The sequence below is a fragment of the Dysidea avara genome, chromosome 2 (genome assembly GCF_963678975.1).
Source record: "Dysidea avara chromosome 2, odDysAvar1.4, whole genome shotgun sequence".
In the NCBI taxonomy this organism is placed as follows: domain Eukaryota; kingdom Metazoa; phylum Porifera; class Demospongiae; order Dictyoceratida; family Dysideidae; genus Dysidea; species Dysidea avara.
Genome location: NC_089273.1, coordinates 49,534,376 through 49,562,246, shown reverse-complemented (window position 1 = coordinate 49,562,246; position 27,871 = coordinate 49,534,376). Strand labels below are relative to the sequence as shown.

At 38.5% G+C, this 27,871-nt stretch overlaps 1 protein-coding gene across 1 annotated transcript; it reads right to left on the bottom strand.

The window, feature by feature from the left end:
- Positions 1-8: 8 nt before the first annotated feature.
- On the bottom strand, positions 9-27,514 carry LOC136247562 (RAC-gamma serine/threonine-protein kinase-like). Its single transcript, XM_066039319.1, has 13 exons — positions 27,358-27,514; positions 21,339-21,476; positions 14,560-14,611; positions 14,106-14,301; positions 13,372-13,425; positions 12,119-12,262; positions 11,664-11,732; positions 6,072-6,194; positions 5,499-5,627; positions 3,312-3,443; positions 2,845-3,015; positions 2,592-2,694; positions 9-305 (listed from the first exon to the last, which is right to left on the bottom strand). The coding sequence occupies exons 1-13, from the start codon at positions 27,434-27,436 to the stop codon at positions 223-225; spliced, it is 1,473 nt and encodes a 490-aa protein (XP_065895391.1). The 5' UTR covers positions 27,437-27,514; the 3' UTR covers positions 9-222.
- Positions 27,515-27,871: the final 357 nt, after the last annotated feature.

Genomic DNA, 27,871 nt, shown 5'->3' with positions numbered 1-27,871 from the left:
TCAACTCGTTAACAACAAACTAAAATATTAATAACAATATAATGCATACAAACGTAAAATAGACAATTATAATATTGGAAACACATGTCCGCCACACACTGTGTATATATAATACATGTGTATTAATAATAAAAGATAAAAGCACAAATAATATTCCAAATAATAATATTGTCAACTGTTACAACGTTAACAGCCAAAAAAACAACAAAACAACAATATCCGCTATTGGAAATTCTCGCCAGCCTTTTCGGCAAACGTGAAATCTTGGAAGTGCACACCTTCTCCTTTCCCTGCTATTGGGTCATCTGTGTGGAAATAACAATAGTATTTTGAAATACAGGAAACAACATAAAATAATATGAAATATGAATACAATATATGGAGTGAATTCAAGAAATTAGTACAGCAAAACATAGTGATGTGCAATAATTATATCGATAATTGTGATAAATTTCTATGATTAAAAATAGACTATTTATATCGACTATTATCATGACACATAATGTTGTGGTACTTTAACACACAGTTTACTAGAAAATGACGTTTAAGACAGAGTTATAAAACTGATTTTCTATTAATAGAGACTTCCAGTAGGTTAGGTGGTACTATATCGGTACTTTTTATATGTGACCAGATCTGTGAAAACCCGACACAATAGCGCAAGCCTAATTGGCAATATAAAACATTGAAAACAATGGGTGAAATATTTGCATAATATTGAAAAAATTCTGTAAATTATTTGAACGCCTCTTCTTATAGAAGGAAGGGACTAACAATAACACCCTGGATATCATTTTAGCTGCCTACTCAAGAGGAGTTGGAAAATCTTTGTTTTGTTGCAGTAGACTCAAGGATACGCAAGTTATGAGCATCTGTTTACGTCACGTCGAAGTGATCATACGTGAACAATTTTTCTTCATGAATTTCACCTTTGTATGCCATGAAGAAAGGCAATAAAAGGACACACTTACCCAGTAAATGATTCCCCTATCCATGGCGAACACGATGGTGAAAATTTCAGCTCAGTACGTCAATCTGTTTGTAAGTTATAACTGTTTTAGTAAGCACCTGTAATTTATTTTCCCTATAGTTTCTGTACAAATTGATTTTTCTGTTGTTGCTACTTTGTCAGGCTGTAACTCCAAAAGTTATTGGCATATGAGGCTGAAACTTAGCCAGAGGGTACAGTTGGCTAAGTAGATCATAAATATTTAATAAACAGGAATTCAAAAAATGCATTATTGTTTTGGGTCTTCGCAGATCCGGTCACATATGTATAAGTGTTACATTTGTAATTTATTACCATGACTTCATGCTGATTTATATATTGTGATAATTCATTGTATCGTGATAAAAAAGTATGCGATAATCGTGATAGGCAATATACAAATACTTTATACCGTACAACACTAGTAAAACATTAAAGCGTAAATGCTCAATTACAGCACCCTATCAATATTATTTAATTCAAAAGTTATTCATGTTCCGCTCAAATGTTCTTTCTCAGCTCGGAATTAGCATAACTCGGAAGAAATAAAGGGACCCATTATGCTAGGTAAATAAGATGATCAAGGCTATACAATAAATTACAAAGTTCTTGCAAGGAAGGATCCAGGCCTTACCAATATACAAACATCAAGATCGAGATACTCCAATAGAGCAGTCAGACAAATACAGCAGGCAAGCAATTATTCTAATAAACTGATGAAATCACTTTTGGATTCACATTTCAGAGGCGCTACAATGTTTGACTGTGGACACCAGTAAGTATTTAGCCAGTAACAGAGATACTATAAGATCAATATACTCTAATAGAACAGTCGCCCAACAGCAGTCAAACAAATATCTATTCTCTGAAACCCTGAAATCATTCTAAGATGTTGTTGGATTTCCAAACCATATTCCCAGGTTGGCATGTTTCATGCTGTACAGTAAGATAATTGTCTTCCTTGCTCATGGTACACGCTGGAGAAGAATCATCTATCATATTTTAGCAAAAACATCTACACTTCATTTCTGTGTTAAAACTTACAAACTGTTTATTCAGACAATCGCACTAGTACTTTATTAGAATGTCCTTGATCACCACATCCAATTGCAGTGTACGAAATAACTTTTTAGACACGTGCTGACACACTGTCAGGACAACATGAAAGTTGAGTGGACATAAATCAGTTTGTCCAAACGTTTAAAACTTTCAACCGATTACTACTCATCCACTCACTAACAGTGACAGATCAGACAAGCCCAGCATTTTAGGATTCTGGTCACATATAAGAACTCCTATAAATTCAGTGCTGTTACAGGAGAAAGGCAAACTAGCCGTGAAAATAACTAAGAATTAAGTTACCTCACCTAGTGTTGCCATGAGTGCCCATATTGTGTAAACACGCATTTCCCAAAAGTTCTCCACAGGTTTAACTATTTATAAGTCTCTGCTATGATTTTTGGCAGATAAAAGCTTGTCAAATTTACCACGAAGCCAATTTTGGACAACATGCAGAGATCAATTGGTGAAAAGTATTGATAAAATTTGTTAGATTTAACAAGCTTACATATACACAAGTGATGACATCACATGACCAACTTACGGTTGTCGGGAGGTGTTAGTTGTGGGGCTTCCTTGGTGAAGTCAGTGTCAAAGTATGAGACATCTGTCTCTGAACGGATGTTAGGCTTGAACGGTGGCGTTAACTAGAGTAACACACAACATACATGTAATACAAACATCAGTGAGACAATGGTTTATAGTAGACCCTTGTTTATCAATAAAATGACTGTTCTATTAGAGTAGTTGAATGAAGCATGGTATAACATTCTAATTAATGCAACCCATTTACTAACCTTTCTATCGTACACCTCCTGCCAGTTGATTGAGGCATAGAAAGGATGTCTCTTCACCTCCTCTGCATCTTCCCGACCTCCCCCCAGACGCTTCTCTGGGTTCTTGATTAGCAGGCCTTGCAGCAGTGACTTGGACACATCTGATATACGTCCTGGGAATTTGACATCTTCCTATTGACAGAAAGAAGTACATCTCATAGCATTGAATGAACAGAGGAAGAACAAATACAATGAGATGTGTAACATCTTAGTGAAAACATATCTACACACTTTCCCAGAATAGGCCATAGGCTACATGAACTTGATAATACATTTCTAGTCCCACTAACTCTTCAAATCAAAATAGATCAGATAACTAGTTTCTTTGGCATTGATGAGGAACACATATCCATGCTTAGTAAATAACGTGGACAATACATACACATACAACATTTAGAAACATCACACAACATACAACACACGCTAACCATTAATATCAACTCAAACAACACTTCATGGTCTCTAGAATAAAATGGAAGTCGTCCACACATCATCTCATACAACACCACACCAACTCCCCACCAGTCAACTGCCCTACCATAATCATTGTCTTCTAGTACCTGAAAGAGATCATATGATACAGTAGTATGTCATCACTGGATCACATGATGCACTAGTGATATCATCACTGGATCACATGATAATACTAGTGATGTCATCACTGGATTGTGTTCTAGTATGAATTTTATGCTTTAAACAAATTAGCTGAAACAATGGAACACTACAAGATGTTGTAGCAACACAGGTCAGCCAGCTCTTACATCGCTCATGCTCCAGCTGTCTTTCTGCCACCAAATACAGCAAAAGCTATAGGCTCTATGGACATTTCTGGGTATAGTGGTTTTACATACTAAATTTATTATGTCCTGTAGAAGAATTACCTTTTTTGGTGTTTTACTTCCTAGTGACAGAGATACAAGCCTTCAAAGAACATGTCTCACTTACAGAATGTGTAACAAAATGTCTTCACAAACAGTAACTAAAAATCACTTCCACAGGACCTAGATATTTTAGTTGTTTGATTACTTTTACTGAAGCTGTAAGGATTCAGTGATCTGCTAGTCTGGTTTTTGGCGTACATTTTTGTAAAACATTGCTCTATCATGGACCACACACCCAACAGTTGTTATTCTGCAGTACAGTACAAAATAGTCGTATTGCTACCACAACACAGTTGTTGAAATTATTTATCCCTGTGTAAATTGTCTTGCCCACGTACTTTTAAATGTATCGACTACATACTTTAAAGTATATCGTAACCTTAGAAGGTACAATGAATCCTTATCAGAACACCTTGATTATCTTCTGAAAGCCAAAGTTGGTTGCTCAATTAGTGTATTTTGTCTGACCAAATTTTTGATAATTGTTGATTTATGCACACACTATTGAAGTTCACTTTTCACCATGAATGGATAGCCACACCAATACTGTACACATTTGCACCACAGCCATGTGTCAATTGCCCACCCACCACCCCATGGTGACATACTGGTGTTACAGATACCATGGTGAAAAAAGATCACGGTTATATCAGTAGCTAGAGACATGACTAAAACATGGAACGGACTAGTGCCTGAAAACGCTTTTTGGCCATAGAAATTCACTGTATAGCTGCTAGAAACAATATAACACGTAACAACAGCCTTAAACAAATCTCTAAGCCGCCATTAAACCCTGGGATAATTTACAAAGCACCAGTCTGCTAGTGTGAGCCCTGTGAAGTTGTAAGTTGGTGTTGTAAACAAGTTTCAGTGTTGTAAACAAGTTAAAGCAAACAAAATAACACAGATCACCATATTAGTAGTAGCCAGTGCCTTGCCAGCTGATTAAATACAACTAGGTACCCATCACGAGCTGTCACCTGTAAAACTGACCATCAGACCACCATATTAGTAGTAGCCAGTGCCTTGCCAGCTGATTAAAATACAACTAGGTACCCATCACGAGCTGTCACCTGTAAAACCAACCATCAGCCATCAGCCATCAAACTAATTGCACCAATTAACCAGACTACGAATTCCAAGTAACATAATGTCTTAACAGGTTTAAAGCTTGTGTCTTGTCTTGATTACACATGTGAAATGGAAAGTGTGCTTTTAATTAATCACAAAATGAATTTAATTTCAGACTATCTTTAAGCGCAGGGCTTAATAACAGCTGGAGCACACTTCAACATCGTGTTCAGAACAGTTTAGAAGTTTGTTTCAGGTCGTTGTTGCATGTTATATCCTTTCTAGCAGCTATAAAGTGAATTTCTATGGCCAAAATGTTTTCAGGCAAGTTACATGTATTCCCGTCTGTTTGCTAGTCCATTTTTCGAGTCCGTTCCATGTTTTAGTCATGTCCCAGTAGCTAGTTTGCTATGGAATGAAGTGAAATTAACACGATGGTTGACTGCATTCACGATGAAAATTTCAAACTTGTAGCTTTTGACCTTCCAAGCTATATTGAAATGTTTAATAAAATCACATATCTCACAATCTACTGATGTGCGTAGATTGATGGATTTCCCAAATTAGGTCACATATATAAAGGGCTTCAGTTATCCACTTATCTGAACAATTTTTGTAGCATATGGAACGGTGAGGATGTAGTGACCTACAAAAATTGCTTACCTCAGGAGCTAAGTATTCTGGTGTCCCACAGAATGTCTTAGTAGTTGCTCCGTACGTGATCTCCTCTTTGCACAGTCCAAAGTCTGTCAGCTTAATATGTCCCTCATTGTCTAGCAACAGATTTTCCAGCTGCAAGAAAAGACAAAATATTTTATGGTAACTTTTAGCATGTACAGTATTAAAAGTTGGCTGGTATAGACAGGTGACCTTATTACACAGGTGGTTACATTAGGCAGGTCACTTTGTACACAAATGATGATCCGGAAATTTTCATGTTGGCTGGTTTAGACAGGTGGATTTTATTACGAGGGTAGTTACATTAGGAAAACCACTTTAAACATGTTTTCCCCCCTATTAGTGACTTACTAACACAGCAAAAGACCCTAATTACAGCTAGATAACATACAATGTCCAAGTTGTTGAGTTTCTAGAAACTTGCACTATTAGAGTTTTATTGGCTTTGCAGAAAAAAAAATGGTATCAGATGTTCCAGTGACCGAATCTTGAGCTGAGTTCTTACAACATTTACTACTACATACACACACAGAGTATTAAACACATTATTCTATTTACCTTCAGGTCACGATATACAATCCCATTTTGATGTAGGTACTCAATGGCCAGTGTAATCTCAGTACCATAGAAACGAGTCCTGTCTTCTGAGAACACCCTCTCTCGGGATAAGTGGAAGAACAGCTACCATAGCAACAACAACACTACTAATACCAAGTCACAACCATACAATAGTGCACGATTAGTACAAGTATGTGGATGATTAAACACTGTAGGTATCAAAAAATTAAAATTGATGTGATATTCTGTTCCATTCAAACAGGCTGTAATGGAATGTTTGTGGAATAATGAAAACTAGAGCCTTACCAATAGCTATCATCACACTTGAAACTGAACTAGTGATGCACCGATTAATCGGTAAATCAGTTTATCGGCTACATTTCAGCAATATCGGTATCGGTAATTATTAGTAGATTATTAGCTGATTAATTTTACTGATCCTGGTGGTATTTTCATATAAAAATAAGGCAAAATAATGAAGTTTAAAAGTGGCAATTTCACAAAATATGTGTGAAATTTTGGTAAACATAAACATCAGATCGGTTATCGGTATCGGCCATTATATGATTTTCAATATCGGCTAATCGGATAATCGACAAAATCTCTTATCGGTGCATCACTAAACTGAACTTCACCAAAATGAAGTTGGTTAGGTGATACCCATGATTTGACACCTTTGCGCTGCAAGCAATAAGAAACAGGACACAGAGAAGGTCAAAGGTCAGTTCAAGGTAGCTGCTATGGTATAGGTAAAAGGCACATGATAGACAATGTCTAGCTGCAAAAAAGTCAATCTCGTAGCATTAGTTATTACTACATCAATTAGTTAGTCAGTAAGTAAAGAATTCAGAAGTACTTTAGCCATGATGAAGAAATACAAATTGTGAAATACCTATCCAAGGTGTTGTGAAGATTGACATATTTTGTACAATGCTATTGATATATAAATGCTAAACAGAAGAACTCAATGGACCAAGAATTGGACACAGGATGACTTGTAATGTAGCTGATCTCTCTACAGGGTGACTTAGTATAGTTGAACTCTCTATAACATGACATTTAACCTCTCTACATAGTGAAAATGTCGATTAAAAGAATTATCCAATTAACACAAAGTACACCTCCAACTAACAAAATATAAGTCAATATTAGCCCACTTATGCTACTATCAAGGATCTTTGAAGTTTAATAAACCCTTTCTAAAAACAAAGAATACTTTTCATTGTTTTATAACTTTTGATAACTTGAGTTGTGTGTTCCATTTCCAGTCAGACACATAGCCTATACCACACTGTAGTGACATGACAATTCAAACAAGCTTAACTATTTATCATGCACTTTAACATACTGACAATATAATATACAATATTCACATAGGTACCATACGATGGAAAAGATTCTTGGAAGAAAACATCTGTGAATGGTGCACTATTGTGTATAACTTCACTAACTCTTCTTTATTTCTTTTATCCAGATAATATCATTGTAATGGTCATGTTAGAAGTTGCAAATATTATTTTACCTTATATCATGCTCGATCATGCTATGATGTTCAGATAAAGCTAAAGAAAATGGCTATTAACCACAGAATAGTGTGTTATAAGATATTCTGTTTACAATATTATGTCTTTGAACACATGATGTGCTGTGAGAGCCACTATAGTGGCGGTCGCATTAATTCAACGTTCTTTAATTAACTTCGGAACCAAAGGGTTTTCATTGTATGTACAAGAGAAAAAAAGCTAGTATGGTTTGTGCTCTCAACAAAAATAAACAGTACTTCAGCCAACTAGCTGATTATCGATTACAGTGAGGTGTCAACGTGCAGTTTGGCTTCACCAAAGGTTTTAATAGGGTCACAACAAACTATGTACTTTTGTGGCTCCCATAGGAAATGTTAGGTAAAACTTTGATTGGTTGTAAATAAAGTGTCAGACTCTTTAATAAAAAGGTGTTTTTGCAGGTTAAGTAGTACTATAAATAGTATATTTCAATAACTGGTACTTTCATAGGCACGAGTTATTGCATAAATATACTATAGAAACTGTTGAACCTTGAAGCTGCATAAAACCTTTAAACCATACTACACTACATGACAGTCACACCATGTAACTTGTATACGGAAGGTCATACAGACTTGCAGTTTGAATTTTCAGAATGCTGACGTCATAAAGAACAAAATGGTACGGCTTTTCTTTGTTTAAACACTATGGTGTAACTCGCGTAACATTTTAAGGAAGAATAATCCTTGAGGTTTGTGAATTCTGTAAATTCTAGTCATGTGGAAAGTTTATTCATCAATCTACAAGTTGATGTCATCCATTGTTTGGCACAGCAGTGCTTTCAACAAATCATTTAAAGTCAGTCTTCTTCTTGTCATCTTCATGAGCGGTTGAGCTAATGGCAGTTCTTGTCAATCAAGGAAAAGATTTTAAACTGAAATCAGGCAGAGGTTGAGGTTTAAGCAGCAGGAGAAACACTACTAACTACTTCACTTCTCCAACTCTTTCCAGCACTGCCCCTTCGTTCTTGATCGGATTCCAGTCGGATCGGTACCATTCAAATCTAAAATTTGAGGCAGATATTTTGATCCGGGATTGGTGGTGATTCGTCAAACTACGGGAAATATCCTTTAAACCACCATAACTACCCGAGGAAGACCGAATGTGTCCAAAACTTTCTGCACACCCTTATCGTGTTACCAGCCTTCCCCATCCCAGCTTAGACTAGACGTTTCTCTCCCCCTATGGACGACAGAACGAGAAACGGAAAATCGAGACCATAAAATTTTAAAACAAAACCTCCTCCCTGGTTTTCCCCCAATTAGCTTCAAACTCGCTAGACCAACTACCTGTCCAAATCTATGTGTCATAAGGTGGTTTTCGTGTCTATCAATACGTGCTAACCTTGGTTGCGAGATACTTATCACTGTCAATGGCCATTATAAGTTTACAATACGTGTATATGGCGTTCCGGTATACACGCATTGCCAAAAGAATCAGATGACGTCATGTAGACTAAAAGCTTACAATGAAGTAGGATCAATCACTTTTTCAGGATTTAACCAATCACATCAGCAAATTTGATCATGTGATCTGGTGTGTACGCTATCATCCGGCAAACACAGCCACCAGTATAAAAGGAGAGTTTCGTAGTGGGTGTGGCCAGTCTACGACTAGACTACGCTAGAAAGACTTACCGGTAACACACACTCTGCATCCTGCTGCGCTCATTACAAGGATAGTCAGGATGCCTTTAACAGAGGATTACCAGCACACCACAGCAAGGAAGAAAACAATCAATAAAGGAGAGTTTCGTAGTGGGTGTGGCAAGTCTGTGAGTGATAATTATTTTTATCACGCTACTTGACAGAGACTACACAAGGTAGAGTCGCCGGAAAGACACACTCTGCACCCTGCTGCGCTGTCCACTACAGGGATAGACGCCCTGAGGCCTATCCTGCTGTGCACTAGACGAAGTATAGCTACTGCGACAAGCAGGTCAGGGACTATAGACAGACCTACAACGGAGGATTACTAGCAACACCACTTCAAGGGAGAAGGAAACAGTCAGGGTTCCTACAATGCCACACTCTGCACCTTGCAGGATGACACCTTTGTGAGCGAGGAAGAATGGAAAATTAAGTTCAACTGCTCTAATAGAACATACATTTACCTTACCAGGCGACGAATCGTGGGGACAAGATCATTTAGTTGCCATTGCAGTCTTCAATGTGTAGGGACACACAGACACATTTTCACTCCTTGGTAACTCTACAAGGACAGCTGAAACTTCCAGAAGTTCTATTACTTTATATTCACTAATAGAACATAAATTGCGATGTCTACCTTAATAGAACACACATGACCTCTTATTGAGCAACCACTCTTTGTATATGAAGGATTCACCTGGGCTATACTGATGCCTTAATTCTGAAAACAAATACAAAAGTGCATTTATTCAATATCGTAGATTTTTCCATTGTGAGTAGTTTAGTGGTAACCATGGAGAATGGGTGTCCCATACATAGATTAATAGGAGCCCAAGCACTATATATCAAAACACTTACAGCATTTTCCACAAAATAAATTTTATTTTTAAGAAGCAAAGCCATTATAGTGGCGTTCAGGGACAAAGGGTTAAATAAACAAACACAAACACAGCTCCAGCAATTGTAGTGTGCACTGGTTGTCTCTTGCAATTTGTAAGTTTAAAGTATTTATACTTCCAATAGATTTTACTATGCCAAAATCTTTCAATAGACATTCACTTTCAACGGAAAAAAATTAACAAACATGATGGGGTTTTACTATATCACAAAATACATACAAACGTAACTATTCTGTGTCTTTGTGCCTTAAAAAACCTTGGCTCTCAGGTTTTTAAAATCACAAAGATCCCCATGGAAAGTCTCTAACTATTACACCAAGACACAACATCACAAGTCACTTCTTTTAATAAGAGCAACTTCTCAAAAAATTCTTTTCCAAACAATTTACACTATTACTATTAATTTGTACACACACATACGCCCTCATCCCATTTATACAACACTTCGAAACAATACATTGTGGGATTGAGTTTTGATTAAGAAATACACTGCACTTGGTATGCTGTATAACAACATAGAACACCAACCAGAAATTACTAAAACAATACTTTTAGGACCACTCTATTTGAAGTATTTATATTAGAGAGGTATCCTGATTTCAGGGCTTTTCCAAATGTGTGTACATTAAATTAAAACAAATGGGCCAAGGTGTCCAACAATCAGGTACGCATATGATTTTTTAAACAAAGTGTGTGCTCACAGCTGGCGGAAGGTAGGCTATGGGCATGCCTAGTTTACTGAAATTGCTTTCTGAGAAACATGTATGCATGTACGTTTATTTGTCTGTCCACTTATGTGGTAATGAAGTTAAAAGCAGCCAGTTTGTGAGCTCTGTAGATTCTATGTCAGTTTGAAATATAGGTGAAACTGGTTTCTGAATATTGTGTGAACAGTCTTCTTAGTGGGGGCTGTAAGGATGTTGTAGCAACCAAACAACAACTTGTAGGCTACCAGAAATTGCATATCTCTTGGAGTCGAAAGGGGGTGTGTTCCTCTCATGCACGAAAGAAAATGAAGAGCAGAACCAGGTTCTGGCAAGAGAATTTTCATAAGCAAACACGACAGACACACCATAAAACAATTGATACCTCAGTGTGTAATATGTGGTTTGTGCTTCCTTAGCACTGCATAGCAATGTAATAATTTACGAATTACAAAGTAATTCACGAATTGCAAGATACATTAAATCACAATACTTACAATGGCTAAATAGATAAGTAATACAATAGTTGATAAATTGCCTACTGAGGAATAGTGCTAATTGCTTGGGCACCTGGTTTATAGAAGTGACACATTACCTTGTTATTGACAGGTAGCAATGGTTAAAAAACACTACACACACTACACTACACATTTTAAGTGTTCTTAAGTACAAATTAACACATCAAATATTGACAATTTGTAATACTGGCTCAACCAGTGTGGGCAGTATTACACCACACGCTCTACACTACACTACAATACACTACACACATGCGTACCTCTCCTCCATTCACGTATTCCATGACAAAGCATAGACGAGTATCATTCTGAAAGGAGTATCGCAAAGACTGTGGAAACGAAGTGAGAAACATATGAACCAAACACACAACTAAGAAAACGTACACACTACACTACACATACACACACAAGCCAACACAAGCCTTCATCTGCCATATACACACATTCACGCGTACGTAGTACTTAGTTGACTTAGACAATGGTGCACTACTACTCAGGTGCTAAGAGTTAGTGTAGGAAAATTTACTGGACTCCCCCAAGAGACTGTACCATGTCTCACTGGTGAAGGTGTAGACACCTGAAGTCCCACCTGAACCACACCCATTAGGTAAACACATTGATATATGTAGCAGCGAGTGAATGTGTAAGCATATATATACACCCTGTACATGTACACACAAGACACATGCATGCACACACGCACACACAGACATACAGTTAAGAAAGGATGTTTAGTTGATTGCAGCACTCTATTCTCAGTCAAAGTATGTGCTATTTCATCCTTAGCAACAATTACATCTTTCTTCAATATCTTCATAGCGAACACCTCCTTAGTAACCTTATCCTTACACAGCACCACCTAGCAACAAAAAGTGACACAAATAAAAAAGAAAAGGCTAACACTTGAGGCATACAAGAAGCTTTGCAATTACTCCAAAACAGACCAGAAATCATCCATAAATACATTATAAATACATTATAAATACAAATAACATGGAACTCCATTTGTCCAACGTGACTACAAAATGGCTCCCAAAGCCATAGGTTCTATTTTATACTCCACAGTGACTACTACATGACGAACTGATCTGATTGGTTGAGTGCATAACATTAGTGGAGCAGGCCGGATGAGCCAGTTGGCTCAGAGTATAATATTTATCAAATTTCCGGTCACAAATTACTTCCAAGTCTGAGAGGAAATTTTACGAGCCTCTGAAGATGACAATACAAGACTATTGAAATTGTCATACATTCTAAACTGTTGTATACACGTACAACATGTATGTATAATGCAGTTTGAACACACACCAACAAAGAACTAGAAGCTGGAAAGATGATGATTACATCATTCTATATGATTTATGTAGGAGAGTAGAAGACGTTCCCTAGGATCCTTCTTATACCATATTTACTTAAGAGCTCAAACATACAAAAAATGTTTGTCTAAAATACCACTATTGTACTTCCAACTGTACACTTCTGCCTTATCATCGAGAATATATGACTTCAAACAAGGTGATACTTGTCAGCAACATGCATTCGGATAGTTGTGGAAATAGGCAGGTAATGCTGGCTGTATGGAACACAGTTGCTTTCAGTCGTTCAGCTAGCGGCTTAAAAACACAAAACATAACACCTGTATGTAACCAGACAAACTGTCACATCAATACATCAGATGACATCAAGTAGAAATGATGGATACATGAATAAAAAGTAGAGGAAGTCTGACATTGAACATTCCAGCAGATTGACTGGTACAAACTTAATAATTACTGTACACTTGAAATTTTCTGATTTCTAGTTCTTATTTAAATTTTATTACTGAACCAAACACAAAAGTTGCCATAGCAACAATGCTTATTTCCATAGTGACTGTGCATCATCCACATAAAACACAGCTATACATCTTCTAATTATTTAAAGCGTTTACACAATACATACAATCACTATTCACACTAAGATACTTACTTTTCCAAAAGTACCTTTTCCCAAAACCTTCAACATTTCAAAATCATCCATTTTCTATATAACGAGCACCAAATTAAATTTAAATTAAACAAATATTCTTGGAAATACTGCATGCTTTAAAGGCTTTTTTATATGTATGCGTGTGTGTATGTATGCAGCACGTCAATGTATGAGGACATAGTCTCATCCCCACCAGCCCACACATTCGGTCACGCGAAAGGTTGTCTGGTGAAATTAGTCAACTTCTTGGCCCAGAAATTGTACATTAACTACCTCAGTAGTTGTCTAAAGGTCTTCTTTGCCGTTGATTATTGTTCCAAGTCAAATGTTAAGAAGATTTTACAAGTTCATCAAGTTTTAATCAGCATTTATTAGTCATTCCAGCAATTTTTATAAAGGAACACTCCTTTAAGTGGGTGGAAAGTTTGTTCATTTGAATGTAGTGCAAGAACTGTATGAATGAATACAACAAACACGTTGTAGCAATATTCCACTAGGACCAAGAAAGTGGAGCAAAATCACTAGATGACCTCCGCATGATCGAACGTGTGGGTAACTGGGGACGAGACTAATGAGGATGTGTGTTTGTGTGTGCAATTTAAAGTTTTTTACTCGGTATTTACAAGTATGAAAGTTCCCCAACAAGCAATGTAACACACCCAAAGGCATAGACCATCTATATAGCACATTATTATGTACATCGAACGAGTGCACAGAAAAACAAACACACACACCTTGTTTGACATAGGATCCTGGCCTCCATTAAGAGTTCCAGAACCCCCAGCTGCAGCCAACTCAGATTTAGCATTCTGGTTATCTTGTTGGAGGATATTATCTGCTACTTTCTGTATTGCTTCCATCCACTCTGTACGTTCCGCGTCTGTATCAACACAGAACGTCCTCTCTACAAATGTGGTCCATTGTAGACACCTGAAAACAAGACACATATTATTTCGGCTTCTTATGGCAGTGCACTACACCGTATCTGTAAGCAAAAATTGGAATGTAGCAGACTGATATTAAATAGGAAAAGACTCAAATTTATACCAAAATTGTATCGTATCTACCGAATGAATATATCTCCTAAAAAATTTGTATTCTGCAATCAACTCTGAATACAAAACTACCCTATTACGTACACCATGTGAAACAGCCACAAGATAAATTATATGCTGTACTGCTACTCACCGTAGTACAAAAGCATTCTTCTTGATTTTATCATTCCTCATCAAATGTATTCCTAACAGGAGTACACAAGTGTGGCAACATAGTACATTATGATAGCATACACATTACTAGGGTACATAAAAATTATAGCAATGTACCACTATATTTGTGTGTGTGTGTGTGTGTGCGCGCGCGCAGTATAGTGTTAGTGTGTGTGCAGTGTAGTGTTAGTGTGTGCGTGCGTGCGTGTGTGTGCAGTATAGTATTAGTGTGTGTGCAGTGTAGTGTTAGTGTGTGTGCAGTGTAGTGTTAGTGTGTGTGCAGTGTAGTGTTAGTGTGTGCGTGTGTGTGTGGTGCGTGCGTGTGTGTGTGTGCAGTGTAGTGTTAGTGTGTGTGTAGTGTAGTGTGCGTGTGTGTTGTTATGATGGTGTATATATTGCTCATGCGTAGAGGCTGGAGATTAGAAAGTAGTAATAAGAGTTTGGGTTGGTTCGCGTGCTGGACCTTGATCCGTTGTCTCGCCATCGATCCTGTCTTGTAACAAGTGGGGGCTTGTCCGGGAGAGAAAACCAACGACATTGTGAACTTTTGTCGTCGCAGCGGAGAAGTCACTGCGGAGGTCGTTCCGCCTAAGCTCAAAATCCTTGGTACCGGGTCAAAGGTACCGAAACAGGTGTGACTTTTGTTGTTGAGCCGCTTTGTTTTTGTTTTCTCTTTGTGCTAGGCTAGTTGGTCGTCGCCTGGCATTGTAGACAGTGATCTTAGTGTATGGCATGGTCGCCATATGGTGAGCTACAATTGGAATCGTTTTGTGGATTTTATTTGGTGGTGATTATTATTGTTATTGGACTTTCGTTTCGTGGATTATTGTTTTGTGGACTATCGTTGCGAGTTGTAGATATGTCGTTCAGTGTTGAAACCTTCGTAGCTGCTCCTAAGTTAAGTGAATTGGCTGAGCGGAAGAGGTCAGAACTAGTAGCGCTGGCAAACCATTTTAAACCAGAAGTAAGTACTTCGATGAGGAAGGGAGATGTGAAGAAGCTTGTGAGTAATTATTTAATGGATGAGAATATTGTGTCAGACGATGAAGAGGCTATTGAGGAAAGTAACCTTATTGAAATGAAACGGTTAGAATTACAAGAAAAGGAAAGGGAGCATGAGGCACAATTCAGAATAAAGAATAAAAGAGCTTGAGATTAAGGAATGTGAGATTGCTGTACAATTGAAGGCAAAGGAATTGGAACTGGCTACAGCTACTGCTAAAACACCTACCAGTGTCTTGGAGAAGTTTGATGTGACAAGGCATATAAGATTTGTTCCTCCTTTTCAGGAGACAGAACCAGACAGGTATTTTCTGCACTTCGAGAAGGTGGCAACAAGTTTGGAGTGGCCCAGAGAAGTCTGGACTTTGTTACTTCAAAGTACCCTAGTTGGGAAAGCCCGAGAAGTTTATTCAGCTTTATCTGTCGATCAAAGCTCTGTGTACAACACGGTAAAGTCAGCCATCCTGAAGGCTTATGAACTGGTGCCGGAGGCATATCGCCAAAAGTTCCGTTGCACCAAGAAAGGGTTGACACAGACATATTTAGAATTCGTCAGAGAGAAACAAACTCTGTTTGATAGGTGGTGTGCCTCAAATCAAGTAAATGGTGACTTTGAGAAACTGAGACAGCTCATCCTATTAGAAGATTTTAAAGACTGCCTTCCTATTGAGATAAAGACTTACCTAGATGAGCAGAAAGTGGATAACCTTCATCAAGCGGCAACCAGAGCTGATGACTATGCACTGACTCACAGAAACAGCTTTAACAGGCCAGATGCCCGTTCAGATCCTGTAAATAAAACTTCAGGCACAGGAAAGCGTGACCACAGAAGTAGAACAGGTCCACAGAATCCTTATGATCGGGGAACACCCAGGTTGCCACTGGGCCCGACCTGCTATTACTGTAAGCGCAGAGGACATGTCAAAGCTGAGTGCCCAGCCCTTGAGAGGAAGGATGGTAAAACTCGTAGTAATTCTGTTGTTGCACCCCATAAGTTAGAAGATAGTAGTGTTGAAGCGGAGTCAATGAAGGTCCCAGTTGAATATGAGCCTTTTGTGTCACGGTAAAACGATATCCCTTATTGGCTCAGTGGGAGAGAATCCAGTAACAATTTTACGTGATACGGGAGCATCACAATCTCTGGTACTAGCAGATACTTTGCCATTTTCGAATGAGTCAGCTACTGGAACTAGTGTGTTGCTGCAAGGTGTGGAACTAGGAACAATGAAGGTACCATTGCACAGGGTGTTTTTGAGATGTAACCTACTCAGTGGTCCTGTGATAATTGGAGTTAGGCCCTCCTTACCTGTGAGAGGAACCACAGTCCTGTTGGGAAATGATCTAGCTGGAGGAAGAGTAGTGGAGAACCCTCAAGTTTCAGAGGTGCCTCAGATGAGCTGTAATGATGAAGGAACGGGAAAACAGAATTCAGAGTTATTTCCTGCCTGTGCTGTTACACGGGCTATGGCGCGAGCTAGATCATCTTCCCGGGTCTCAGTTGAACAGAATGAACACCAACAATCTACACCAAATTTGAATATGGACAGTCAACAACTGGATTTAGCTGACACATTTTTGAAGCACTCACCTATTGTCTCACCCAGTAACTTGGCAGAGCAGCAGGTAGATGAGTTAGATTTTAACCATGCTTTGTCTGGACAGAATCTAATTAAAGAGCAGGAGAGTGACTCTGAGATGCAGTCACTTAGTCAGTATGCTGTTAGTGAGAAGGAAGCTGCTGTAATACCAAGTTGCTATTACTGGAAGGAGGGTGTGCTTATGAGGAAGTGGCGGTCACCAGACGTCCCTGCGGGTGATGAATGGAAAGTTCTGCATCAGATTGTTCTCCCGGGGAAGTATCGTGGCACTGTATTTATGGCTGGCCATTTAGGTATCAAGAAGACCTATTGTAAAGTGTTGAATCACTACTATTGGCCTGGAGCTCACAGAGATGTGAAGAGCTTCATTCGTTCATGCCATATTTGCCAGATGGTGGGAAAGCCCAATCAGAAGCCACCAGTGGCTCCTCTGAAGCCCATTCCAGTGTTAGGTGAGCCATTTTCGCACGTTATTATTGACTGTGTGGGGCCACTTCCCAAATGTAAGAGTGGAAACCAGTATATCCTAACCATAATGTGTGTGGCTACCCGTTATCCGGAGGCCATTCCGCTCCGAAGTATCCGGACACCACAGATAGTGAAGGCTTTGATCAAATTTTTTACTCTGGTGGGGCTTCCTCAGTCAGTTCAGTCCGACCAGGGTTCAAATTTCATGTCTGGGATATTTCAGGAGGTCATGTTTCAACTGGGTATCAAGCAAGTGAAGTCAACTGCATACCACCCCCAGTCACAGGGTGCATTAGAGAGATTCCATCAGACATTAAAGAACATGTTGAGGACTTACTTCCTACAGGAGAAGAGAGAGTGGGACGAAGGCATTCCACTCCTACTGTTTGCTGTACATGAGTCTGTACAGGAGTCGTTGGGATTCAGCCCTTTTGAGTTAGTGTTCGGTCATACCCCACGTGGCCCATTGAAACTCCTCAAGGAGATGTGGTTAGCTGAAGACTCATCAGATGATCTTCTCACACATGTATCAGATGTATGGGAAAGACTAACGAGGGCTAATGACCTGGCACGGCAGAAACTTAAGGAGAGTCAGTGTAAGATGAAGACATGGTTCGACAGAAAGGCTAGAACACGGACATTTCGTCATGGAGACCAGGTATTAGTGTTGCTCCCCATTCATGGTAGCCCCCTCCAAGCCCGGTATTGTGGACCTTATACAGTGGAGAAGAGGACAAGTGAAGTTGATTATGTAATTAGCACCCCAGACAGATGAAATCTGAAGCGACTTTGTTATATCAACATGTTAAAACCTTACCATGGTAAGGATGGTCCCACTTCTTGCAGAACTGTAACTAATATAGCCACTGTAAGTAGTCACCCTCCTAATAATGGAATTGATCCTAGTCCTGTGGAGAAGGGTATGAAGCTGCACAACTCAGACATCCTTGCCAAGATAAGTGACAAGTTGAATCATCTCCCAGAGAACGAGAGTGCTGTAATCAAGCAGCTTGTTGAGGAATTCTCTGATCTATTTCCTGATGTTCCAGGGAGGACAACGGCTACCTGTCATAATGTAGATGTTGGTGATACTCGCCCTATCAAGCAGCACCCTTACCGAGTGAACCCTGCTAAGTTGACTGCTTTAAGACATGAAGTGGAATACATGTTACATAATGGCATCATTGAGGAGAGTCAGAGCCAGTGGAGCTCCCCCTGTGTCCTGGTTCCCAAACCAGAAGGTACATTTAGATTTTGTACTGATTTTAGACGAGTCAATGCTGTGACCAGATCTGATTCTTTCCCGATACCTAGAGTAGATGATTGTATCGACCAAATCGGACATTCTCAGTACATTAGCAAATTTGATTTGTTAAAAGGCTACTGGCAAGTGCCATTAACTGAGCAGGCAAAGGAAGCATCAGCATTTGTGACACCAGACGGGCTATACCAATATACTGTAATGCCCTTTGGGATGAAAAACGCCCCAGCTACTTACCAGAGGATGATAAATAAGGTGACTTCAGGTCTGAAAGGTTGTGGTGCGTACATAGATGATCTAGTAATATACAGTGACAATTGGGAACAGTGCCTTGTTCAGCTCCGTGATCTTTTGTTCAGACTGCGTGATGCAAAGTTGACGGTAAACCTAGTGAAAAGTGAATTCTGTCATACTCATGTTGTGTTCCTAGGCTATGTAGTTGGTCAAGGTCAGGTCGCTCCGGTGACAGCTAAGGTTGAAGCCATTCAGAGGTACCCAGTACCTAAAGATAAACGTGACCTCATGAGATTCCTGGGAATGGCAGGGTACTATCGGAAATTTTGTCACAACTTTGCCACAATTGCTTCTCCGCTTACTGCACTTCTTCAGAAGAAACAGAAATTTGTCTGGACATCAGCTTGTCAGAGTGAATTTGAACGAATTAAGTCAGTGTTGTTATTGGCACCAGTATTTGTTGCACCCAATTTCAGTGCACTATTTAAGTTGTTTGTGGATGCCTGTGACATTGGAGTGGGCGGTGTCCTTCTACAAGAGGACCTACAAGGGATCGATCACCCTGTCTGTTATTTTTCCAAAAAGTTTGATGCTCACCAATGTAACTATTCTACATGCGAGAAAGAGACTTTGGCTTTACTGCTTTCTCTTCAGCATTTTGACACTTATCTACGTCCCACAGTTGCTCCAGTCCAAGTTTTCACGGATCACAATCCATTAGTGTTCATCAATAAGATAAGGAACAGCAATCAGAGATTGTTTCGGTGGAGCTTAGCCCTTCAAGAAAACGACTTGGAAATATGTCATGTAAAAGGACATGATAATGTGCTGGCAGACGCTCTGTCTAGAGCTATGTGAGGTTTGAACGATTGTTTTTTTTTTTCTCTTCCCTTAGTTGATTTTACCTTTTGGCATATTGTTGTTATGGATTATGTCATTTAGGAACTGTATGCATACTTGGTTTTTTTTTTTTGTTTTGTTGCTTATATACACCCATGTACTTGTGTCATGTTGTACTTACCACCCACCTCGCTTTTGTAGTGTACCTTCTCTTTGTAGGGGGTATTTTGTGGGAGTCTGTGTGTTATGATGGTGTATATATTGCGCATGTGTAGAGGCTGGAGATTAGAAAGTAGTAATAAGAGTTTGGGTTGGTTCGCGTGCTGGACCTTGATCCGTTGTCTCGCCATCGATCCTGTCTTGTAATAGTGTGTGTGTGTGTGTGCGTGTGTGTGTGTGTGTGTGTGTGTGTGTGTGTGTGTGTGTATGTGTGTGTGTGTGTGTGTGTGTGTGTGTGTGTGTGTGTGTGTGTGTGTGTGTGTGTGTGTGTGTGTGTGTGTGTGTGTGTGTGTGTGTGTGTGTGTGTGTGTGTGTGTGTGTGTGTGTGTGTGTGTGTGTGTGTGTGTGTGTGTGTGTGAAGGCTTGAATTTTCCGATGAGACAACATTCAGCTTTAATTACCTACCTCCATGATAACTGGCTAAGTGCTGCCTAAAAGTACAGTCAGAGCAACCAAAAATGAAGTAGCCTTTACTGTTACCTTTTATTTACAGAATTATCTACTCACTGTGGCTAATGCCCTAAGAAAAGCATACCTCAATAATGACTAAGCCAATGGGCTTGTTGTCATCTGTTTGTGCCTTTTTGACAACTTACCACAACAGCTATAAAGCATATGCATCACGGACTTACTTTGTCTTCCTTGTTGATACTGCAAAGGTATTAATTTGCACTTTTTGCAACATGCAGTGTCTATTATTGTGTAAGAATAAAATGAGAGCCATCCCCAATTAGCACCACACCTAACGCCTCAAGGTTAGCTTCATATTATTGCCTTCCATACATACAGGCAGAACATGGGTAAAAACTAAGTAAAATGGTTAATATTTTACAAGTTAAACCACACGTACATGCACACACTCACACACACGGACACCACACAAACACAAACTACACACACACACACACACACACACACACACACACACACACACACACACACACACACACACACACACACACACACACACACACACACAGTACACACACACAGTACACACACACACACAAATGCATGCTACACACATACACTACACACACACACACACAGTACACAGTACACACACACACAGTACACAGTACACACACACACACAAATGCATGCTACACACATACACTACACTACACACACACTTACTATCTAGTTTAAAGTTGTTTAATGGTTCCCCACCAGGGGCTGGAGGAGCACCAGGTGTAGGTTTGTTACGGAATCCGATAAATTGTCCATCACTCTTTAGCACAAACCATCTTGGTCTCCAGTTCTTTATGTATTCACCTGCAAAGAAATATAATAAAAGTTCCAAATAATGCACACCTCCACCAGTAGGGATATGACAAGTTGTTGCTACACTGATGAGTATCCCCAAATATTTTATAACACTTGGATACCAACTATCGGCAGCGTTATAAAACATTGGCAGCTACACTGTAAAAGATGTACAGTATTCTCCTAACATCTGGGATTACTTTGAGCGTGACTATAATAATACATGTAGTTAAACTTTATAACAAGTCAGCTTTAGCGAAGTTGTGGCTCAGATTGCTTGATTATTATTTTAACCTCTCAACAATCGGCAAAGCCATTCTTCCTTGTTGGGAGTAACAAAACACATACAGAATTAAGTAAGCAGGAGAAGACAACTTACACAAAGCGAAAACAAGAAAAACAAAAACAGAGATTAAGTATACGGATGGGATAGAAGTACCACTGTTACAACAGAACAACAGAATTGCTCACTTAGCTGGTAAATTACGTACAAGAATTTGCATATTCATTGTTTGAGTACTGAAAGGTATCTGTGAGTATCCGATCAATCCTAAACCTACTTACAAGGCATGACACACTATATAACCTGGCTAATAACATAAGCAATAAGACTAGCTTCTGTGTACTCTATACTACAGAATCAACATCGCTTTGTTACAATTCTCCACTAACATTACATTTCATTTCACAAATCCATCCAAAGGTTAAGCACATGACAGACACAAGGTTTAGACGCCTATAAATCAGCATTTCCTAATTTGGCTAAGTATGGTTTTAAGAGGAATTCCATTAAGTCAAAACCACATCCTTATTGCGCTGTCAACTTCAAATATTTTTATGAAAATATAATTCAATCTTAGACATCCATTTTATCCTTTTATAGCAAACCGTCTTTCTTTACAAAAGCCAAGACTATATGGTGTGGTTCTGTACATTCTGAAATACTGGTGCAGTACTACTGGAAAACAAAGTTAAAAAGTTGCATAAAATTCTTTTGGTAATAAATGTTGCACATAAAATCCAATAAAACACGTTTTTGCTTCATACTAGCTAGTTTCAGTAAAACCACTAAAATTTGAGACGAGATTAGTAACAGATACCATTTCTGGACAAAAATCAAAACGTGTTTATGTCACAAACAGTTAGCTAGCTAGGCTAGTACCACTCCTCTGGGTCTGCTATTTGTGACTGTGTTTCTGGAGCCCTGTAGGTCCAAAGGTGACGACCCGAGGCCCTGTAGAAAAGCCGCCACCTGTAATATTGTTACCATTTTTAAAAAACTTCAAAAGTACCCAAATTTAGAGTGAAATTAGTACTTCTACTACCAATAGAACGGACGTCTCTGGATCCATTCATGGTGAAAATTGGGTAGGCTATGATTGATAAACTGTTACGTACATGCTCCATATTAGAAAATACACATGTACATAAATCATTCTTTTTCACACCTTGTAAACTATCACACAATACCTGTACTTTAAGCACCTGTGGAGGCGAAGATCAAACGAATAAGAGAGCTATTATTTCCATAAAGCACTGAACGGAAAATACAGCACAGTTGATCACGTGCATAACATTTTAAATAGTCAGAAGTAGCCAAAAAGATACTATTTGTTTGCTTTTACTAGCACAACTGTACTACGTAGACACCGATTGTCTGATGACTGAAAACTGACGAAGTTTGAGTTCACGAAACGAACACCCCAAACAAGACGACAAGACAGCACATCAAACCAGTCAAAGCACCGGTACGCTTATACAATATGAAAATAAAAGCACTCGGGCTTGGTCTCGAGCCTAATATAGCACTCAGTTTTGCCTCATTCTATATTAGTCCCTTGCCCAAACCCCTGTACTTTTATTTCCATATTGCACGTGCGGCGGTACTTTAACTAGTAACTAAAAATTGTCAGACCTTATTCAAAGTACATGAAAGTTACAGCAGCTGTGAATGAATCTACCCCCCCAAGGGATGAACTGAACTACCTTCACTCATACACCCTGTAGGCTCCTGAGCAAAACTTTCTACTCCAAGTTACCTATTTGGGCCACTTTTCTATACATCACCTTACTCACGACATTTAAGTTGTTTGCACCTTAATAAAAATATTTAAGTTATAATATTTTATATCTGTTGAAAGGTTTCAATGTTATAACAATGCCACAACTAGAAAACTACTTTAAAAGACCCTCAGCCTTCCCAGAGTTATATGCTACACTGTAAGGAAAAAATTGTATACGCCTTAAATAAATAGAAGCATGGCACAAACCATAGCAGCTACCCGTATAGAAAGGTCACAAAGACCAACTTTTAAATTGCCAAGTGAGAAGTTTATACACTAATCCACCAGTCTAAAGTAGCCACCTGATCATCAAGTATTGTCCCCAGCTCAGACAGTGACTGTCCTACTATGAAATAAGGACACATTTCAAAAAGATAAACTCTTAATACCTACTAATAGTGTGTATGCATGATGTTAGAAGCCTTACACTGAGTGAAACCATACCAGTAACATACACACTGTATAGCCTCATCAAAAAAAAGCATCTGGTTCCATTTAGTTGACGAGGGGTATAGAGAACTATAATAGAAATAAATCCTGGGTCAGAAATGAACGTCTAAGTACAATTATAATATCTAGCAATTCTGCTGTGCATTTCTCAGTTATGAATAAGCTGAGGAATACACCAAGAAGAGTACAACACTGAGGAATAATAGAGTTACTGGTCACACATATAAACACCAGTCTTTTATAGTTGCTGATCTTTAGTAGCTGGGGTAAAAAGTTGCTTGAAAGAAATAAACATCCGTGCCATAACTCAAGACAATATGGTAATTATGAAATTTCACTTCACTACAGTGATCACATAAAGTAGGCTAAGGCGTACTTCATGACCTCATTAATAAGACCACCGCATTATAGTGACCGTCCCAAACATAGCTAAGGCGTACTTCATGACCTCATTAATAGGACCACTTCATTATAGTGACCATGTCAAGTAATAAAAATTATTTTGCTGTCAATTATAGTGACCATGTCAAGTAATAAAAATTATTTTGCTGTCAGTTTATGATTTCCCATATCTCGCATTTCTTGAGATGGGCTTTTAGATAAGTCCATGAATGGTATCATGCCATATTTGGTCAACAACAATACCTGACTATCCCCATGTCAGGAAATCAGCTCTAATTACCTTACAAGTGCGACCCATTGAAAACAAATTATTGGCCGACAAAGACAAGGCATACATTATGTTGTGAAGGAAATGTTGGAACTATATGGCCTCCACAATGGACTGCTTTATGAAAGGAAAACAAGCCTGCTATATATGTTGACTAGAAAGCCTTAGAACTTCAATTGGCATTGATTTTTTTTCCATTTGTAATGGGAGAGGTAAACTTTTAAAATTGAATTAGCCTTGTAATAAAAGACACAATACCAAACTGAAGATTCCAATTAAAAACTAAAGGGAAAAGACAAGTTCTTTCAAGCATTTAAAGTAATCCTATCTGCAATTGAGTACCAAGAGAAATAAAAATAGAGGCACTAAAGGTCTTCTTTTAACCCTTCAAAGACCAAAATCCAATATATTGGACACAAGTACATGAGCTGGTATAAGCCGTTATAACTACTTATCAGTACACAGTAGAAAGAATTCGCTAACACCACGATACTCACCATGAAATTCCTGACAAAATCATACCAAGTATCGCTTTGTTTGAAGAGAATCTCTGCTGCTAGGCTACCAAGAAAAAAGTAGCACTTCCATTATCGTCCGCCATTACTCTACACCTGCTACTTTGATCGACCATATCTCGATGGTACTTCGTCCTAGCACATCAAGCCAAACGCTATCAGACTCAGCATGTGATGGCGATTCAATCTGTATATAAAAGATCACGTGACTGCCTCATGAATTCGCGATAATGAAACGGACGTTTGGTTGAGATGACATCGCTCATTCATCGCTTCATATCACAAGTACTGTTTTGTGTAGAACAGAACTGTTATGATATTATTGTTGTGTATGAAATTACCATTAAGACAATGTCAAACAATAATCCTTCTTCGTTTTATTGAAGACCACTGCCTTCCTTATAGCAAAGTTACGCGTTCCTGAAAATTAATCTGGTCCTCGAAGGGTTAATTAATTAAAAAACAACAAATGGGTTAAACTTAAAATATGCAATAACTGTGTCACACAAGCAGTCTTTTGGGGTGTACGTTATTCGATCTTCTATGTATGTAGTTTCGAGACTTAAGTGAGCTGCAGTATTATATACCAGAACACAAAATTAGTTCTGGCTCCAATGACACAGACAAACCTTCTAAGCACACAGATGACAGTGTGTAGCAGCTCCCCTTTATACAAATTCACCAGTACATCATACCTGACATAGATTAGTATGTAACATGTAGAGCTCTTTGGAAAATAATTTGGCCAACAGTAAAACATGTAGCCTACAAATCGTAAAGGTATTTAAAACACAACAAAAAGTTGTAACATTTCTATAGACACACAAACAATTGAGAAAATCATTACAAACCACCATCTGCTAACTAATTTGAATCTTAAAACTACATGATATCATTCCCTTAGGATTTTGAATTCAAATTTGAAGTCCTTGGTCCAAATCCTACAAACACTTGTACTTCACAATAAGCAACTCGATAAGCGAAGAAAGGCAACAAACTTTTGCAAAAATTATACTCCATACTAGAAACGTACATTGAATAATCAACTTCCTTGCTGAAACACCAACATCACACTTAAGGAAGAAGTCATAAATACACACACACTTCCTATGTTTTCAAATTTGAATTCAAATTTTAAAACAAGGGATCCCATATCAGGCCAACTGCTTGTAGTCTAACTATACAACAACATTATAAAGTTACATCACTGCTAAAACAGTTACTTTAGTAAGGAATGATATGATAACAAAATGAATTGGAAGATAAAAATACTTGTTAGCTTCTTGTACTGTGTACAAACAAAACTACCATTTTAGACAATTTCCAAGCTATTCAGAGCTTTTTAAAAAGGATATGTTGCACGTACTATAGTTTTTGAATGTGTCAAAATAAAGTTGCTTCAAAATTATCTGCAACTCAATAATCTTCATATAGATTGCCCTTCACTATGGAGCAAACGATTTCTAATGCTTGTTTCAGCCATAAGCTAAATGTATATAGTGCAAATAGCATACAAGCAATCCTATGCATACACCATGAACACTAGAACATCTAAACAGAAACCACTTTAAATACGATATTAAATTAACCACCATAATGGCAAGAATCTTGGCAAGCACACACATATGAAAGAGTTTTCCCTTTTATAAATGGTTGGCTCTAATACAGTAAAGAAACTGGTATACACACATTTAACAATGAAAACACAACCGTGTATTCAGACAGTGAAATGATTGATGTGGAAAATATAACTGAAACACGACCAATGCACAAAACAGATAATAAGACCCTATGACGTAATAGAGCTACTCAGCATGTTCCCGCCTCCTTTACTGTACAGGAAGTAGCTATGACCTTTAGCAAAAGCGCAGGCAATCATTGGACGCGTCCTCGCCCCATAAAAACATCTCATTCGTATATGGTAGAAGTGCGTTCACCTCCTCTTAACGAGAATTTGAACAACAATAAGCTAACCGCTTTTTGTGGGCGCGATTTTGGTTTTACAATAAACAAAGCTCGACAGCTTCGTGTAACCAATTGAACACAAGCTAACACACTCCAAACAAACGTAGATGAGACTGGCTGACTGATTTACACAGTTTACAGGTTGATTGTTACACAAAAATACGCACGTTACTTGACTCGCATAAAATTCTTGGCGAATATCGCTATAAACAGTGCAACAAACTCACCTCGCTTTTGTAACCATCCTTCCTTAACAGTGGCTGACTCTTTCAAGGTCCCGGGAGATGCTGTTCCTGATGCTGACATGACGGGTGTGCTCGCGATCGAAAATGGCGATAGTGAAAATCACGTGATTTAGGGCACGCCGCTTTATTCAATTATTTGTCATCCTTTATACTTTAGGGCGTATGGCGCTTACAATGGCAAGTTTGAGCGATATGTTGTTGCATGTAAGGAGGCGTTTTAACATTTGACCACAAACAATCTGAGATCATCTTTAATAGCATTATTCATCACGTGAGCGCATATTAGATTGCTGCTGTAATTATTAGATACAATACAGTATGGTATTCACAAAACAACAACAACAACAAAAGAACATGAGGTCATGAAGACTGCAACAAACCTTTTTATGTGTGGGCGGGGAAGAAACAATAAACAGTGTTCTGAGAGATAGTTACTGGGGATTCTATTCTATGGATTCTGACTGGAAGCAAGGATTGTGGATGAATTCAATTCCAT

What these genes read in the sequence shown, in the direction of transcription:
- LOC136247562 (XM_066039319.1), bottom strand. Translation starts at nt 27,436, where the DNA reads ATGTCAGCATCAGGAACAGCATCTCCCGGGACCTTGAAAGAGTCAGCC. An exon ending in AAACAACTTTAAACTAGATA is followed by an intron (nt 14,612 to 21,338) that starts GTAAGTGTGTGT and finishes TACTCCTGTTAG; the next exon opens with GAATACATTTGATGAGGAAT. An exon ending in TTGTATATCGTGACCTGAAG is followed by an intron (nt 5,628 to 6,071) that starts GTAAATAGAATA and finishes CTTTTCTTGCAG; the next exon opens with CTGGAAAATCTGTTGCTAGA.